At 40.6% G+C, this 15,838-nt stretch overlaps 1 protein-coding gene across 1 annotated transcript; it reads left to right on the forward strand.

Moving 5' to 3' along the window:
• Window positions 1-8,827: 8,827 nt before the first annotated feature.
• Window positions 8,828-13,544, forward strand: LOC122760229 (medium-chain acyl-CoA ligase ACSF2, mitochondrial-like). The gene is made up of 12 exons (XM_044015312.1): window positions 8,828-9,242; window positions 9,902-10,103; window positions 10,223-10,351; window positions 11,111-11,164; window positions 11,333-11,451; window positions 11,525-11,687; window positions 12,109-12,204; window positions 12,295-12,446; window positions 12,540-12,631; window positions 12,715-12,791; window positions 12,885-12,992; window positions 13,067-13,544. The coding sequence occupies exons 1-12, from the start codon at window positions 9,121-9,123 to the stop codon at window positions 13,220-13,222; spliced, it is 1,470 nt and encodes a 489-aa protein (XP_043871247.1). The 5' UTR covers window positions 8,828-9,120; the 3' UTR covers window positions 13,223-13,544.
• The last annotated feature ends 2,294 nt before the right edge of the window (window positions 13,545-15,838 follow it).

Consider the following 15,838-nt stretch of genomic DNA (forward strand, 5'->3'; position numbering starts at 1 on the left):
TACTCGGTTTGGTATCGTTTTCCATTACTATGGTACCTCCTCAACATGGGCGGAGTCAACCGCCGTCATACTGCCATGACGTTGTTTTATACGCGACACACAAACTTTGGCAGTGCGGTCTATAAATACACCAGACTCCTCTGTTAAAGGCGACATAGACCGGAAGCTCCAATTAACTCTGTGTTTGTGTGTGTATCTGCATCATTAGCTCGTTTATGAAACCCTAAAGTTTCAGAACAAACAGTTCAGCCACTGCTGAGAAAATAGGCTTTTATTGTTTTCCTGGGCTCTATGAAGCGGATCGGCACTTTTAAGTCTTTTTAACTTCTCTACAGTTCCGCATTGTCCGGTTTGATTCCTGTGTCGGACGTCGCACTCATGACTCAGTGCCGACACTCTCAGCCAGTGAGTGGCCGGCAGTCTGACGACGTCACATTTAGTATCAGCTCAGCTCGCTTTGGAACCTCGCCAGAACAGGTACTAAAAAAATAGTACCGGCTACTATCGCTAATGGGAAAACAAACAAAAAAAAACCGAGTAGAGTCGAGCTGTGCCGGAACCGTGTAGTGGAAAAGCGCCGTTAATCTGATGATGTCAGGAAGCAGCGTGAGATTTGTTATCTTGTCTCATTTGGTTCCTCTAAACATTTGCGCTTTATGGATAGAGCTTTGACGCAGCAAACCATTTCTGACAAATATACGCAATAAAATGAAAAGATAACACACGTACTCGTTGTACCTAACGATTTGCCCCAGAATTTATAGCAGAGAGCGTTAAAACACAGATAATGTCACTAAAAGCCGACCAAAATTGAAGTATCTATAACTTTGGCAGTCTGGATTTCTAAACGAGTGTTGGAAACATTACTCTAAGATATTTTAATACCAAAATGTTACACATTATGTTTTTAAAACATATTTCTTTGGAATAAAAACACAACATGATGAGCATTTTCCTCCCCTCCAAGCATCACCGTCTGCCAAGCACACAGAGATTGATATCAGAGAGTCGCGGTGGATTCCTCTGCACTGGTTCCTGTGGTGATGGGGGTGGCCGTGTGTCAAGGTCAATGTGAAAAGGCTCTTTGTTTCCTCACAGCAGCCTGGTATGAGAGAGACGACTGAAGGCCGATGTGAATGCAGCCCTGTGACTGGGCACGCAGCAGAGAGCACACTCCAAATGTTGATTGGCAGGCACAATTTTGCTCAACTCCCAATGACAGCTTTTTCATTTTCATCAACTGAAAATAAAACACAGGGAGCCAAAATCAGCTTATGTGAACTGGCATCAGACGATGCAGCCTGCGAGATATGGATTGTTAAAATGACATCCAGTACCTTCTCCTCACATTAAGTTCAATTTCACAGAGAATTGTCCCACGTAGACAATCACCTTTTCAGACAGAGCTGTGTGTTAAATGAAATGTCTGAATTCCAGCTGAAAGCTAGACGTCCCAGAATTGCTCACTGGGAAATGCAAACAGAGTCTCTATGGTAACAGTGCCTCACTGTGAGGCATCTGGCTCTGGCCTTAAGATAAGGAGCCTCAGACGAGGATGATGAGGAGGAAGAGGATCGGTAGGCATTTCCTTGGCTGCGGGGTTTTCGTTGGCCTCGCAGGAGCCCGGTTCTCCTCCGTCTCCGGCTCGAGCTTGAATCATGTGACCGACAGCAGCACATGTGGAAGCAGAAGTCTTAAAGATCCAGTGTGTAAGAGTTAGTGGCATCTAATGGTGCAACAAACGAAGGACTCGCGTCAGGGAACTACAGTGGCCTTCACAGACCAAAAAGCATACGGTTCTTCTTCATTCGCATAGTACTTTTTAATTTAAAGCAGTTCTAAGTTTATGCAAATACATTTTGGGGAGTTTATTTCTACATTTCTGCCAAATGTTACACACATAATCAGCATAGTGAAATTTTGCTGCACTTCCAGTTGCAATGGACCCGTCTGAACCAGGCGTGACTATGTGGAGTCTTTGTGCTGCCAGTTCTTTTCACTAAGAAGTACATTCATGATCATCTTGTGGAAGGAATCATGAACGAGAAAGGAGGGGGTGGGTAAAATTTCCGTCACAGCAAAGTGCACAGTCACTTAGCAGAAGGAACTTCAGTGGAGTGAAAGAGCAGGAGGACTCAACAGAGACTCTGAGCTCAGTGTCGTGGCTAATATTTTATGCCTCTCTGGGCAGAGCTGGGAATGTCGGGAATGTGTTGACTTCACACACTCTCTCTCGCACACACGTGCAACTTGCCCAGTGTTGCTGCCTCGATTAGCTGGAATCAATTAAGTGTCTGTGGTTTTGCTGTGCCTGTGTGTGCCTGTGTGTGTGTGTGTCCTGTGTGTGCAGAGAACTAACATCAGCACACATAGAGTCACTGCCACCTTTACTGAGCCACACCTCTTTCTGCAGAGTCGGGGCAATATTCAACATTTTCTTATGACACCAAAAACATGCAATGTGGGGAATAGGTAAATTGGACACTCTAAATTGACCGTAGGAGTGAGTGTGAGAGTGAATGGTTGTTTGTCTCTAGTTGTGTGTGGCCCTGCGATGGACTGGCGAACTGTCCAGGGTGTACCCCGCCTATTGCCCGATGTAGCTGAGATTGGCACAGCACCCCCCGCGACCCTCTGGTGGAGGATAAAGCGGTTAGATGATGACTGACTTGTGACAGTTCAGTTAAGGATAGTGGGAGTCACCTGTCATCATCTTCATTATTCGTAAAACGTCTGCTTGTGAATCATTCCACTCACGCAAAGGTAGAAATGCGTCCTGTCTGCACTCTATAATAAGCAAAATGTTTACATGCTGATGCTTTGTTGGAAATGTTGTTTGAGCCGGTCCATTTTTATTTCAGAGAAATTGCCTATATTTGCTCATTAGCACTAAAAATACAATTCAAACTGGCTTTGCCGGTATTCGAGGCAAGATTCAATTTTAATGGGCAGTCAGAGGATCACTCTCAACATCCTTCAATAGCCTTCAACATCTGTGCCAAACTTCACAACAATCCATCCAGTAATTCCCTCTGGATTAAAGTGGTAAACCGACTGACAAGCAGACATTCTTGGAGCAACACCACTAAAGAAAAAAAAAGTCCACACTGTGCCTAAAATATAACAATTGCTGAAGTATTTTGATTAAGTTTGACAACATTACATGTAGATGTTACTAATTTTATGTATGTGGCTTCCTCGCACTTCAAGGTGGACGCAGCAGAAATAGGCATCGAGTCAATAAGGCGCCTCTCAGAATGCTCATTAATCCCAGCGGGTCATGAGTTCTTAAGTCGCCAAATGCCTTCGCAGCCGCCTCCTTCTCCACTTGCCCGCTCTGCTGCAGCAGCATGACAGGATTAAGGGTCGGGGTGTTAGATGTCCTCCAGCAAAAAGTGATTGTAAGGTCACAGCACGAGCCTGCGTGTCTTAATATCAGGTATCAAAGGGGGCTCATGGGAAGAGAGTGACTGGGTACAGTGTGAAGTATGAGGTTTTCAGACCACGGTATTTGCTTGTAGTTGTGGCCGATGGTAGTCAACGTTTGTCAAGACATTTCAAGCTATTTTAAAGCTGGCGGAGACTTTTGGGATCATGTCTGTCTTACTTCCAGAGCCCCTGAATATTATATACAATTCCCCACTAAGCTTTATAATGTTTTTCTTGGCTGATGTCTATGTCAAATGCTAATTATATGTTGTTGTGAATGGTGAGTTGCTGCCTCCAGACTGCTCCGACAATGCCGTCTCCTTCCTCTTTTTGTCATACATCGTCCTCTTTTCTCACTGGGTGAATGTGTGGAGCTGCTGTCAGTCACGGTGGGGTGCCCTGTTCCGAGCAAAAGCACCCCAATGTCCTCCAAGTTTTGGGGAGGCGGGGGTCTCCGCTGCATAGGCTACATGGGTGCACCCCCAGTTACGGAGCAGAACTTGGCTTAAAGGGTGTCAAGCAAACACCATGCAAATGGTACTTTTATTTACTTGCCATCGTGTCCCTTCCCCCAACAGCCTTCATTTACCAGGAGCCACACTACAATTTCCAGGGGCCCCATGGCAACAGCAAGTCTCTTCAGACAGGGGGGGGGACAACTTTCTCATGATGTCACCACAGTATGATGCTGTAGATGAAAGTCTCTGTGAGTTACCAAAATATCACAGCATTTTCCTCACACACATGCACATTATATGGCAAATTGTGTCTCTAGGTTATGAGGCCTGAACTTGAAGTGTTATTGTATAATAACTGTTTGATTTGGAGGGATTAGATTTGGTTTATAACATCATTACCCTTTTAAAAAATAGTATATCATTTCAGCCGCTAGGAATCTCTCAATCAAGACAGTAGGAAAATACCTAGTTCAAGTAGCAAGTAGTGGAATCTGTTGTCTTGTCTTTTCATCTGGCTTCCCTTGCTATTTTTTGGATGGAGCTTAGTAGTTAATGACAAATACACAGAGCAAAATGGAAAGTAAAAATACCCTGTCAAAAATGCACTGTCAAATATTTCCTTCCGCGCGCTGATGCAAAAATGTATAACATTAGCTCATGTCACATATTATATCTTTGAATGAATCAATGCACTGCAGCAAGAAGACCCGGCTTCAACAAGGGCATTTCTGCATGAAGTTCTCCCCGTGTGTGCGTGAGTTTCCTCTGGGTTTCCTCCCACCGTCTAAAAACATGCAGATCTGGTTATTTGGCAAATTGGACCCTCTAAATTGACCGTAGGTGTGAGTGTGAGAGTGAATGGCTGTTTGTCTCTATGTGGCCCTGTGAGGGACTGGCGACCTGTCCAGGGCGTAACCCGCCTTTTGCCCTATGTCAGCCGGGATTGGCACCAGCAGTGTGGAGGATAAAGCTGTAGAAGATGAATGGATGGATGGATTGAAATTGTCACAGATCACAATAACAAAAGTCAGTTCTGCCCTAGCTCTCCCCACTCTGCATATAAGCATCTCTATCATTCATCGACACTTAGCTACTCATGGTCTGATTGTGATTATACAATCGGCTTGGGCCCATCTGCTCTCAGGCTTGTCAGGGTCACGGTCACGCCGGGCAGATCTGCTGTTTGCACAGGACCAATGAGCACCAGTGGCTTTGCCTCGTCGCTGGACTCCTCCTTGGCAACCACACCAACCCCCATGACCTCTGACCTGGGCTTTGGCCTCTGGATGACAGGGTGTCTAAATTCAGCCATCAGATTCTGGAGGAGACAGGGCCGTGCCCTCTCGCCTGAAAAGGAAACCCACATCTATGGGCTTTGTGAGGAGCGACAATGATCATCAGCCAATGGCGGGACAAGTGCAGAGCGTGATGGATCATGTAATGCACGTCTGAAGAATGTCTAAATAGGTCGTGTGATGGATAGGTAGGAAGCAAACACTTTAGATTCTCCACACAGGAGCGGATGTGAGCTGTTTGCTTTCGGGACGGAGAATGATTGATTCATTTTTGAGGGGCGAGGACTCAGCAAATAAATAAATAAATAAATAAATAAATGAAATAACTCAAGGAGCAGATGCAACTTAGTGCTGCGTTGTTTTATCATTATTTCTGTCCGTGGCTGGCACTGTGACCTCAGTCATATTTATAAATCGCAAATATCAAGACAAGGCACTTGATTTGTACCCAAGAGATTTGTTTTGCACTTTTAAGACGGAGGCGTCTTTTGACAAGGGGGATGAAACATGAAATAAAAACATTATAAAAGAAGGAAAGCTGTGCCAGACTGAAATCATATAGACTTGAAATTCATATTAACAATACCACAGGAGCAGGTACTAAAAACTTTTAACTTTTAATGTTTGGGCTAAAATGAAACCAGTGAAACGTTTCTAATTTAGGACAAAACAGGACACTCCTGATATCGCAGACTGAAGCAAAGGGGACTCCATGAAAATCATTAGTGGCTGTAAAACCAGCGTGCTGAGTTATGACCTATGGCAACAGTTATCATGTGGACATGTGTTGCTAACAGCTGAGGGGTCAGCTGGGAAATGGCTGAGTCCAGGGAAAGTAGAATTGCAGAGGCAGTGTGAGTGTGTGTGAGTGTGTGTGTGTGTGTGTGTGGCTGTTTCACATACTGGCCTCGCACAGGTGACCAGCAGTGACCCTCAGTGAGAGTTCAGGACCCGCGTATGTATGCGCCGTATGTCTGTGCATTACAAAATGCCGACTGGGAGTTTTTCTTTGTATCTAATATTTGGAAAAAAGAAAATGTGACAGCGCTGATCGACAGAAGCTTCTCTCATTCATCTCCACTGCTGCTGCTATTATTACTGCGTCTGTTAATATGCAAATAACCAGCGTGAACCATCAATGTTATTGATCTCTGTGTATTTGCTTTTTATAACTGACTGGTTTTTAATCCGGGGTACACATGTGGAAATTATTTGATAGTCTGTGTGAAATACTGTACATCTGAGTTGCTCTTATTTGAGCGTTTACATTTAGTGTTTGCCACTGAAACCCCATCGCATGACTGAAAATCAACCTCTGTTTTGATCGTCGTCGTTCCATTTAGCTACATATCAAATGCAGTTAAAACAGTCTTAGTAAAGTGTTTAAGTGGAAGTCCAGGATTTTAAAGAGAAAATGTGATTCCTTTGTAAAAAAAACAAGCTTTAACTTTACAGACGACAACATTTGAATGATCCCAGGAGTGTGCTTCTATTTTAGGCCACTTTTTTCCATTACTATATTAAAACGTATATATAGAGGCTATAAGAATGTGCAATATGGAGTGTCTTATATCCTTTTTTCAGCTCAACCTATAGGCAATCTGAACCTCACACTTAAAAAATCAAATGTGTCATTTGGAAATACATCATAATTCGAGCTTTGCTTGGATCGTTTTTATGAACAAAAAAAAGTCTATTTTGTATCACTACTCTCAGTTTTTTAATATATATTATATAATATGTATATTATGTATATATATATATATATATATTATTTAATATATAATATGTGATATAAAATCATAACTTTGATCAACAACACGAATCAAGAACATGAAAAAAAGTGACCTGTAAACACAGGATGTCCATATAAGGAATTGTGTATTAGTGGTGCACTAAGGGTTAAATGCTTCATGCTTTCTATCAAATGTTCAAATTCATGACATTTAAGTTAGGACAAGGCATCTAAATGTTGATTCTACCACTGTAGAAACACTGAAACACAAGAGTCCTCTGTTTCTCAGACAGATGCTGCCCCCTGCAGGAACAGTCGCTTGTGTCACTGCTGTTATATACATTTGTATTAACCCACAAACCAAAGCCATAATAAGCACAGGCTTTAAGTTTAAAGTGTCATTCTGGCTCATATTTCTCGCCGTGGTGAAATGTCGATTTTACGCTGCAGTAATAACAAAGCCTGCCCGTGACTGACACTGCATAATAAAAGGGTTGGTGTCTAACGATGATTGCTGGCACCGCGGACACATTGTTCGTGCACTTGAAGCAGTCAAATGTAACCCTGGATCCATCAAGTACAACAAGGCGTCAGTTCATTTGCACAGATTCATGCTCACCTGCACCACACGGGTGAATAAACAGGGAGAAGATGCGTGGGATTGACATTTACTCGTCCTTGTCTGAATGAGTCCTCTCTGCAAGATTTTGACCGAGCATGTTTTTAAAAAGTCATCAGCGCTATCCGCAAGGGTCAGATTTCCAGCGAACGTTTCATACTGTAGCAGATTTGGAAAGAAAACAGAGTCGAACGGATCATGTTGAGTTCACGACGCCGGCTATGAAATCCAGTAATAAAATAACAGTTGTTTTGACTGTGAGAGAAATCTGTGAGGTCGTTTAAAAATGGGCCTGCGGACGCTGACAACCTTTAACTCACTTTATTTTTGTACTTTCAGCAGTTACTCAAGTCTACTTAAGAAGAAAGCAAACGCATGTGTCGTGTTTTTCATTTTCCATCTCCGTTAACACAACTCTCTCATCCACATAGAGAGTAAAGTCTTTATGTTCAGCATTCACAGCAGGTCGAGGAGGATTCTCGTTCAACTCTCCTGTTGAGAGGACAGAAGAGTTACTTTGAGTGAAGTATTTACATTTTTAACTCAAATTAAACACGATCAGATTTACTAAATAAATAAACTTAAAAGGTCCAGAGCAGAGGGCTCAAACTAGCGGCCCGCGGGCCACAAGCGGCCCTCCACTCGATTCCATGTGGCCCGCCACTTAATGTCAAAATATAAGGGAGCGATTTCTGTTTATTTTTTTTGAGTTAACTGAGTTGACTAGAGTTAATACAACCGCTGCAAATTATTTGAATGCAGATAAACATATGAGTGGACACGAGTGGTATCAAAAACAGCCCCCGTTACATGAGAGCAACATAGCACCAGTTAAATCATTAATCTAAAGGCTTCATAACATGTTCTTGCTGAACTGTCTCCCAGTGCTCTCTCACAATTTTGTTCGACAACCTGGTTTGTATTTTCGGATTGTGGATTTGGCCTCGCTCTTGCCCGTCTCTGTGACTGAGACTGTTTTGCTGTGTTGTGACTTTGCCTGTCCAGCTGGATTAAAAAGTGTTTCGATCTTTGGTCTTTAGACTTTGGTTGTTTGTCTTCTCTGAATGAGTTTTCTGTGTGCCAGTGTGTTACAGATTTATATAAGATTCAACACAGCTCTTTATCAGCTCTGTATTAAGTCTTACTGGATACACGTAGATGAAGCATTTTTGATGACATCTGTTGTAGTTTCTCTGTGACACGTGCACGTCTGCTGTCTGCAGATCACCTCAGTAGATGTTTATTAACCCGACGGAATATGTTCCTGTTAAAGATTCCAAGATGATGGGTGCTATTTGAAACAGCTGACCTACAAGGTTGTTGCTCACTTCTACAAGAAATACGTTTGTTTTTTAAAATTTCATTTCATTATATTAGGTTTTTGTTACATGTCACAATGTTTTTTTTTTAAATGTGAGCACAGATTTAAACTCCAGTGTGCCTTACATTGATCCAGTGATCATGAGTGGGTGTTAAATATTTGCAGGTTAAACCAGAGAGGCAGGTTCTGTCAGTCTGTGGCATCTACTCAAATAAACTGGAGGCAATATCCAGTCAGACCGAATTCAACACAGAGTCACACAAATGTCTGGGCTAGTTTCGTCGTCAGTGCTCAGGTTCTGTGTTGACAGGCTCAGATTTGTCGATGGACTCAAACGCAGCACGGCGCTCGCGTCATGCAGCAAGAGTTTGTTCCAGGAGCGTTGGTGAGTTCATGTCCCTCATGTCCTCACACACGTTAGTTCATGAGGTGTTGCATTGATAAGAAACTGTAATTTGACCCTTTGACTGTAATTAATTGGATGGAAGGAATATATAAAACTACTGTATTTCAACACACAAAAAAAGTGTAGGCTTTTTGTAAATTTGATTTTCTTATAAATAAATGGTATTATTCCATGCATGTGTGTGTGCAAACGTATATCTTTAACCCTTAGTGCTCACGTGGCATAGATCTGTGTTATTTTTAATGACTTTATTCTCGCAATATTGCATTTTTTTAATATTACAACTTTATTCTGTGAATATTTTTTTCTTTTTAGTTTAGCCCTGATACTCCGTCACTTCATCTGTCACTGAACACCAAGAAAGTAAATAAAGATACTGATGAAGAGTTAGTATTTTACAGTAAAAATACAATAGTTTATTTTAATACATGGTGTGGTTGCTGTATTTTGTAGTTTATTTTTCATTTGTAAGTTGGGTATTTTATTTTTAAAATACTGTTTTAGTTAGTTAGTTAGTTAAGCACTGCTCTTATTTTAGTTGATAAAAGTTGACTAGAATCTAGAATCTAATTGAGAGATATTATATTGTGCCTTTCTCTCGTTCTTGACTCGTCCCTAAAGTTGGTCTTCTTTCTCAGGTCCCGGTCACTCCATGTGGACAGTCCTCCACACAAACCCTCTCTGACCTGCAGCTACGTCCACGGCACCTCCACCGTCTCTCTGCTCTCCCAGACCGTGGCTCAGAGCCTGGACAACACAGTGCAGCGCTGGCCGGACCGTGAAGCTGTCGTCTTCCTGCAGGACGGCATCCGGAAATCCTTTGCACAATTTCAGCAAGATGTGTGTTTCCCTTGTTGGCTTTCTGGAACATTTTATTTCAATGTCAAGCTCTGACTCTGGCATGCAACATGAATAAATCATTTTATTATATGTTTTTTTCCCCACTTTCATCGGTGCAGGTAGACCAGGCAGCTGCTGGTCTTCTTGCTCTGGGCCTGAAGCGAGGCGACAGACTGGGACTTTGGGGACCCAACATTTATGAATGGATCCTTTTCCAGTTCGCTTCAGCCAAGGCTGGGATTATACTGGTTAGTCTGGGAACCATGTGTATCTTTAAAATGGCATTTTAGTAGAGCTGAGTGGATCGAAATAGTCTTTTGCGTTATTAATGAGAATATAAAACTCTGCCTTTTTTTACTTTGTTTACAGAAACAATTTAACATTATTTATATAGTGCATCCTTCATCCGAGAGAGAACAGGCTTTGTCCTAACTCTGGGAGCTTTTGTGTGTATACACCAGCTGGGCAGGGGCGGTGCTTGACGCATTTATTATGTCCGACTGCTGAAGCAGGAACTGCTTCTATTCTGAAACTTTCTGCGAGCACTTCTTCATGTTGTCAAGTCATACATACATATATTTTTTTTCGATTTCGTTTTGACATTCCGTTTTTAAAAGAAGTTAGTTTTAATTAGTTTAGAGTGGGTTTGCTAGTTTTTATTAATTTTTTTATTTTTTGTAAATGCTTAAGATTAGTTTAGTTTTTATTAGTTTTAGTGTTAGTTTTAGTTTTTTGTAAAAAGAATTATGTATGAAATTAATTTAGTGCAATTTTACTTACTAGTTTTAATTAGTTTCTTAAAAACATAATTCAGTTCCAGCTTTTGTAGTTAGTTTTTCAAACTCTTGTTTTCATTTTTATTTCAGTTAATGAAAATGTTTTTCCAATTTTAGTTTTCATTATTTTCCTAAGTTTGTGGGCCATTGACCACTGACACATCCTATGTAATGTGTGTTGAGAGGACGTATGAATGGACTTGACTTGAAACTATACTCATGTCTCTGAAGGTTTCATTGAACCCGTCCTACAGAGTTAACGAAGTGGAGTTTACACTCAAGAAGGTAAAATTGCTCTTTGTTCTGTTTATTGTTACTTACTTAACATACTTTCATGACCACATATTTGCACAAAAAAGACAAGATCACATCCATTTGGACTGAAAGCTTGTTGTCTTATATAAACTAAATCTTTACACATTAGCATTAAATGTACAGAATTGATGTGTCCAGGTCCAGTGTAAGGCAGTGGTCTGCCCTACTCACTTTAAAAGTCAGATGTTCTGTGAGATGCTGAGGGAGATCTGCCCAGAGATTGATGAGGCACCAGCTGGTATGATCCAAAGCTCCAGGTAAGACAGACCTGCCATCATCTCCCCTTTTTTCACTTCCTCTGTTATAACGTAAGTTTCTTGGCTCTGCCAGGCTGCCAGACTTGCGTATGGTGATCGTGACGGACAGCAGACAGCCAGGGATGCTGCACGTGGAGGATGTGATGCAAGCAGGAGAGAGTCGACACCACAAAGAGCTGATGGAGCTACAGAAGAAGCTGTCCTTCGATGACCCCATCAATATTCAGTTCACATCGGTAACCCTCATGCACAAGATCCAATGTGCTCTGATAGATGCTCTGAAAAACGGCTTTACTTCTTTGTTCGGAATGTTCCATTTAAACAACAATGGAAAAGAATGTAATAAGATTTTCCCATTTGTTTAGATTGTGCCCAAAACAGATTTAAATTTCTGTTTTTCACTGACAGGATTGAACAGCTGGGCTGTTTCTCATGGTTTGACATGTTGACTGTTCACACTGAATTTTCATTGTTCTTTAGAGATCAGTATATAGTCAAAACTCCAACAGTAAAACTCACTGATTTATCTGTGTATTTGAATGATTTTATGCTCCGCCATGACAAGAGGTGACTGAATAATGACATAACTTTCCCAACATTGTAGAGTCTTAATTGATCTATGGATGATATACACTGAGTCATCTGCCTTTCTTTTAGGGAACTACAGGAAGCCCGAAAGGAACAGTTCTTTCCCATCACAATATTGTCAATAATGCCTACTTTATGGGTCTTCGAGTGGGTTATGCATCAAAAGTAAGTCTTGCTTTACAGAAAATGCCAACAGTAAAAATGTGAGAGATCTTTAATTAATTTAAATTAATGTTAATTTATATTTTTCATCAGCCCCAGGTGCGAGTGTGCGTCCCTGTGCCAATGTACCACTGCTTTGGCTCAGTGCTTGGAGGGATTTGCATGGCAGTGCACGGTGTTACGCTTGTCTTTCCTAGTTCTGGCTACAACACGAAGGCCAATTTGGAGGCCATTCAGAGTGAAAAGTACATCATACAGCTTATCAGCCAAAATGACTTGCATCATATGCATGCTATGCAGTAAAATAGTTAATCGTCTCCCACTCCCCACTCCATTAGGTGCAATTTCATCTACGGCACTCCCACAATGTTCATCGACTTGCTTAGCCAACCAGATTTACACAAGTATGACCTGTCATCAGTTGAGTCTGGTAAGACAAAACTATGTCATCTTAAATTCAGTGCAATGTATTTTCATTATTGCAACCTCCTTGTCTGTTTTTTTGTGCTTCAGGAATGATGGGAGGTTCCTCCTGCCCCCCTGATATTGTACGAAAACTGACAAAAGACATGAACATGAAAGAGATAGTCGTAAGTATTTGATTTGCATGTCCTATACCTTTTTGAAATAAAGCAAATGTTTCACTTCACCAGCATACAAACATGTAATCATTATGATTTAAGTTAGGTTATGGAACCACAGAGACTAGTCCTGTTGCATTTCTGGGGTTTCCACAAGACAACGATGAACTGAAGTTAAACACTGGTGGATGCATCATGAGCCACACTGAGGTATGTTTTCTTTTTGCACAACCTTTGACATCTCCATGACAGCACTGTGACTCACAGTGTGACTGTGTGTACAGGCAAAGGTGGTGGACCCTACTACTGGGGTGATTGTACCTCTGGGAGAATCAGGAGAGATTATGATCAGAGGCACTTGTGTCATGCACGGGTACTGGGACGATCCAGAAAAAACCAGAGAAGTTATTTCACAAGATCGCTGGTACAGGACTGGGTAAGACTAATGATTACAGATTACGGAACTCACCTGATGGTACAGAGAATGTAAATGAATGGCCTACACTTAATTCCTCTTTTTCCGTCATTGTATTCTATTTTCATGTCATTATGTAATTTTTCGTCCTTATTTTGCTGATATTATTGCATCTGATTTAGTTACAAAATTTCTATTTTTAAATGTGTGCTAATTGTGGACCCTGATCAACTTAACTAAACCGAACATGCTGAAACAATCATTTGAATGAAAGCCATTTTTATTTCCCCCGTTAGTGGGAGCGAAGTATTGTTTTTGGTGGCTCTGTGTGTCTGTCTGTTGCGTGAATGGGGTGAAATCTGCCATCTCTGATTGCCTTGTGTATGTCGTCCAAAATCACCAAAAAAAGTCATAGTGTAGTATTTCGTCCAAAATCAGTCAAAAAAGTCATACTTATAGTATGTCGTCCAAAATCACCAAAAAAAGTCTTACTATAGTATGTCGTCCTAAATCATTCAAAAAAGTCATAGTATAGTATGTAGTCCAAAATCACCCAAAAAGTCATAGTATAGTATGTCATCCAAAATCAGTCAAAAAGTCATAGTATAGTAAGTCGTCCAAAATCAGTCAAAAAAGTCATACTATAGCATGTCGTTCAAAATCATTCAAAAAAGTCATAGTATAGAATGTAGTCCAAAATCAGTCAAAAATGTCATAGTATAGTATGTCAAAATCACTCAAAAAGTCATAGTTTAGTATGTCGTTCAAAATCAGTCAAAAATGTCATAGTATAGTATGTCGTCCAAAATCAGTCAAAAATGTCATAGTATAGTATGTTGTCCAAAATCGCCCAAAAAAGTCATCGTATAGTATGTCGTCCAAAATCACTCAAAAAAGTCAAACTACAGTATGTCGTCCAAAATGTGTAAAAGTGTCTTAGATACTGTGAGGGGTGGGATTCGAACCAGTGTCACTGGGCAGGCTGGTATCCAAAAGGTTGCAACCCAGACTGCTGGGCCAATTGAAATACTGCTACAACGGCTGCACTGTATACTTTGTCATCTGAAATGACACCAAACCGTAATACTATAGTATGTCGTCCAAAATCAGTCATAAAAGTCATAGTATAATATGTCCTCAAAAAATCACCCAAAAAAGTCATAGTATAATATGTCGTCCAAAATCAGTCAATAAAGTCATAGTATAGTATGTCATCCAATATTGGTCAAAAAAGTCATAGTATAGTATGTCGTCCAAAATCAGTCAAAAAGTAATAGTATAGTATGTCGTCCAAAATCAGTCAAAAAGGTCATAGTATAGTATGTCGTCCAATATTGGTCAAAAAAGTCACAGTATAGTATGTCGTCCAAAATCAGCCAAAAAGTCATAGTATAGTATGTCGTCCAAAATCAGTCAAAAGGTCATAGTATAGTATGTTGTCCAAAGTCAGTCAAAAAAGTCATACTATAGTATGTCGTTTCAAAAAGTCATAGGTATGTAATATTGGTCAAAAGTCATAGTATAGTATTCAAAGTCAAAAAATAGTATAGTATATAGGTCCAAAATGGGTCAAAAAGTCATAGTATAGTATGTCGTCCAATATTGGTCAAAAAAGTCATAGTATAGTATGTCGTCCAATATTGGTCACAAAAGTCATAGTATAGTATGTCGTCCAAAATCAGCCAAAAAAGTCACAGTATAGTATGTCGTCCAAAATGCGTAAAAGTGTCTTAGATACTGTGAGCGGTGGGATTTGAACCAGTGTCCCTGGGCAGGCTGGTATCCAAAAGGGTGCAACACAGACCACTGGGCCAATTGAAATGCCTTTATACCACCTGCACGGTATAGTTTGTCATCTGAAATGACACCAAACCGTCATACTATAGTATGTAGTCCAAAATCAGTCAAACCATCATACTACAGTATGTCGACCAAAATCACCCAAAAAAGTCATAGTAAAGTATGTCGTCCAAAATCAGTCAAAAAAGTCATAGTATAGTATGTCGTCCAAAATGGGTCAAAAAAGTCATAGTATAGTATGTGGTCCAAAATTACATTACATTACATTACATGTCATTTAGCAGACGCTTTTATCCAAAGCGACTTACAAAAGTGCATTTAAACATTTGGGTACAAATAAGAGCTAGAAGTAAGTAAGAGCTTCAAGTAGAATCAGTCAAAAAGGTCAAAGTATAGTATGTCGTCCAAAATCAGTCAAAAAAATCATACTATAGTATGTCGTCCAAAATCGGTCAAAAAAGTCACAGTATAATATGTTGTCCAAAATCAGTCAAAAAAGTCATACTATAGTATGACTATACTATGACTTTTTTGGGTTAATTGGACGACATACTGTAGTATGATGGTTTGACTGATTTTAGACTACATACTATAGTATGACGGTTTGGTGTCATTTCAGATGACAAACTAGACCGTGCAGCTTTTATAAAGGCATTTCAATTGGCCCAGCGGTCTGTGTTGCTCCCTTTTGGATACCACCCTGCCCAGGGACACTGGTTCGAATCCCACCGCTCACAGTACCTAAGACACTTTTACGCATTTTGGACGACATACTATACTATGACTTTTTTGACCAATATTGGACGACATACTATACTATGACTTTTTTCACTGATTTTGG

This window comes from Solea senegalensis, unplaced genomic scaffold (assembly GCF_019176455.1).
Source record: "Solea senegalensis isolate Sse05_10M unplaced genomic scaffold, IFAPA_SoseM_1 scf7180000013241, whole genome shotgun sequence".
In the NCBI taxonomy this organism is placed as follows: domain Eukaryota; kingdom Metazoa; phylum Chordata; class Actinopteri; order Pleuronectiformes; family Soleidae; genus Solea; species Solea senegalensis.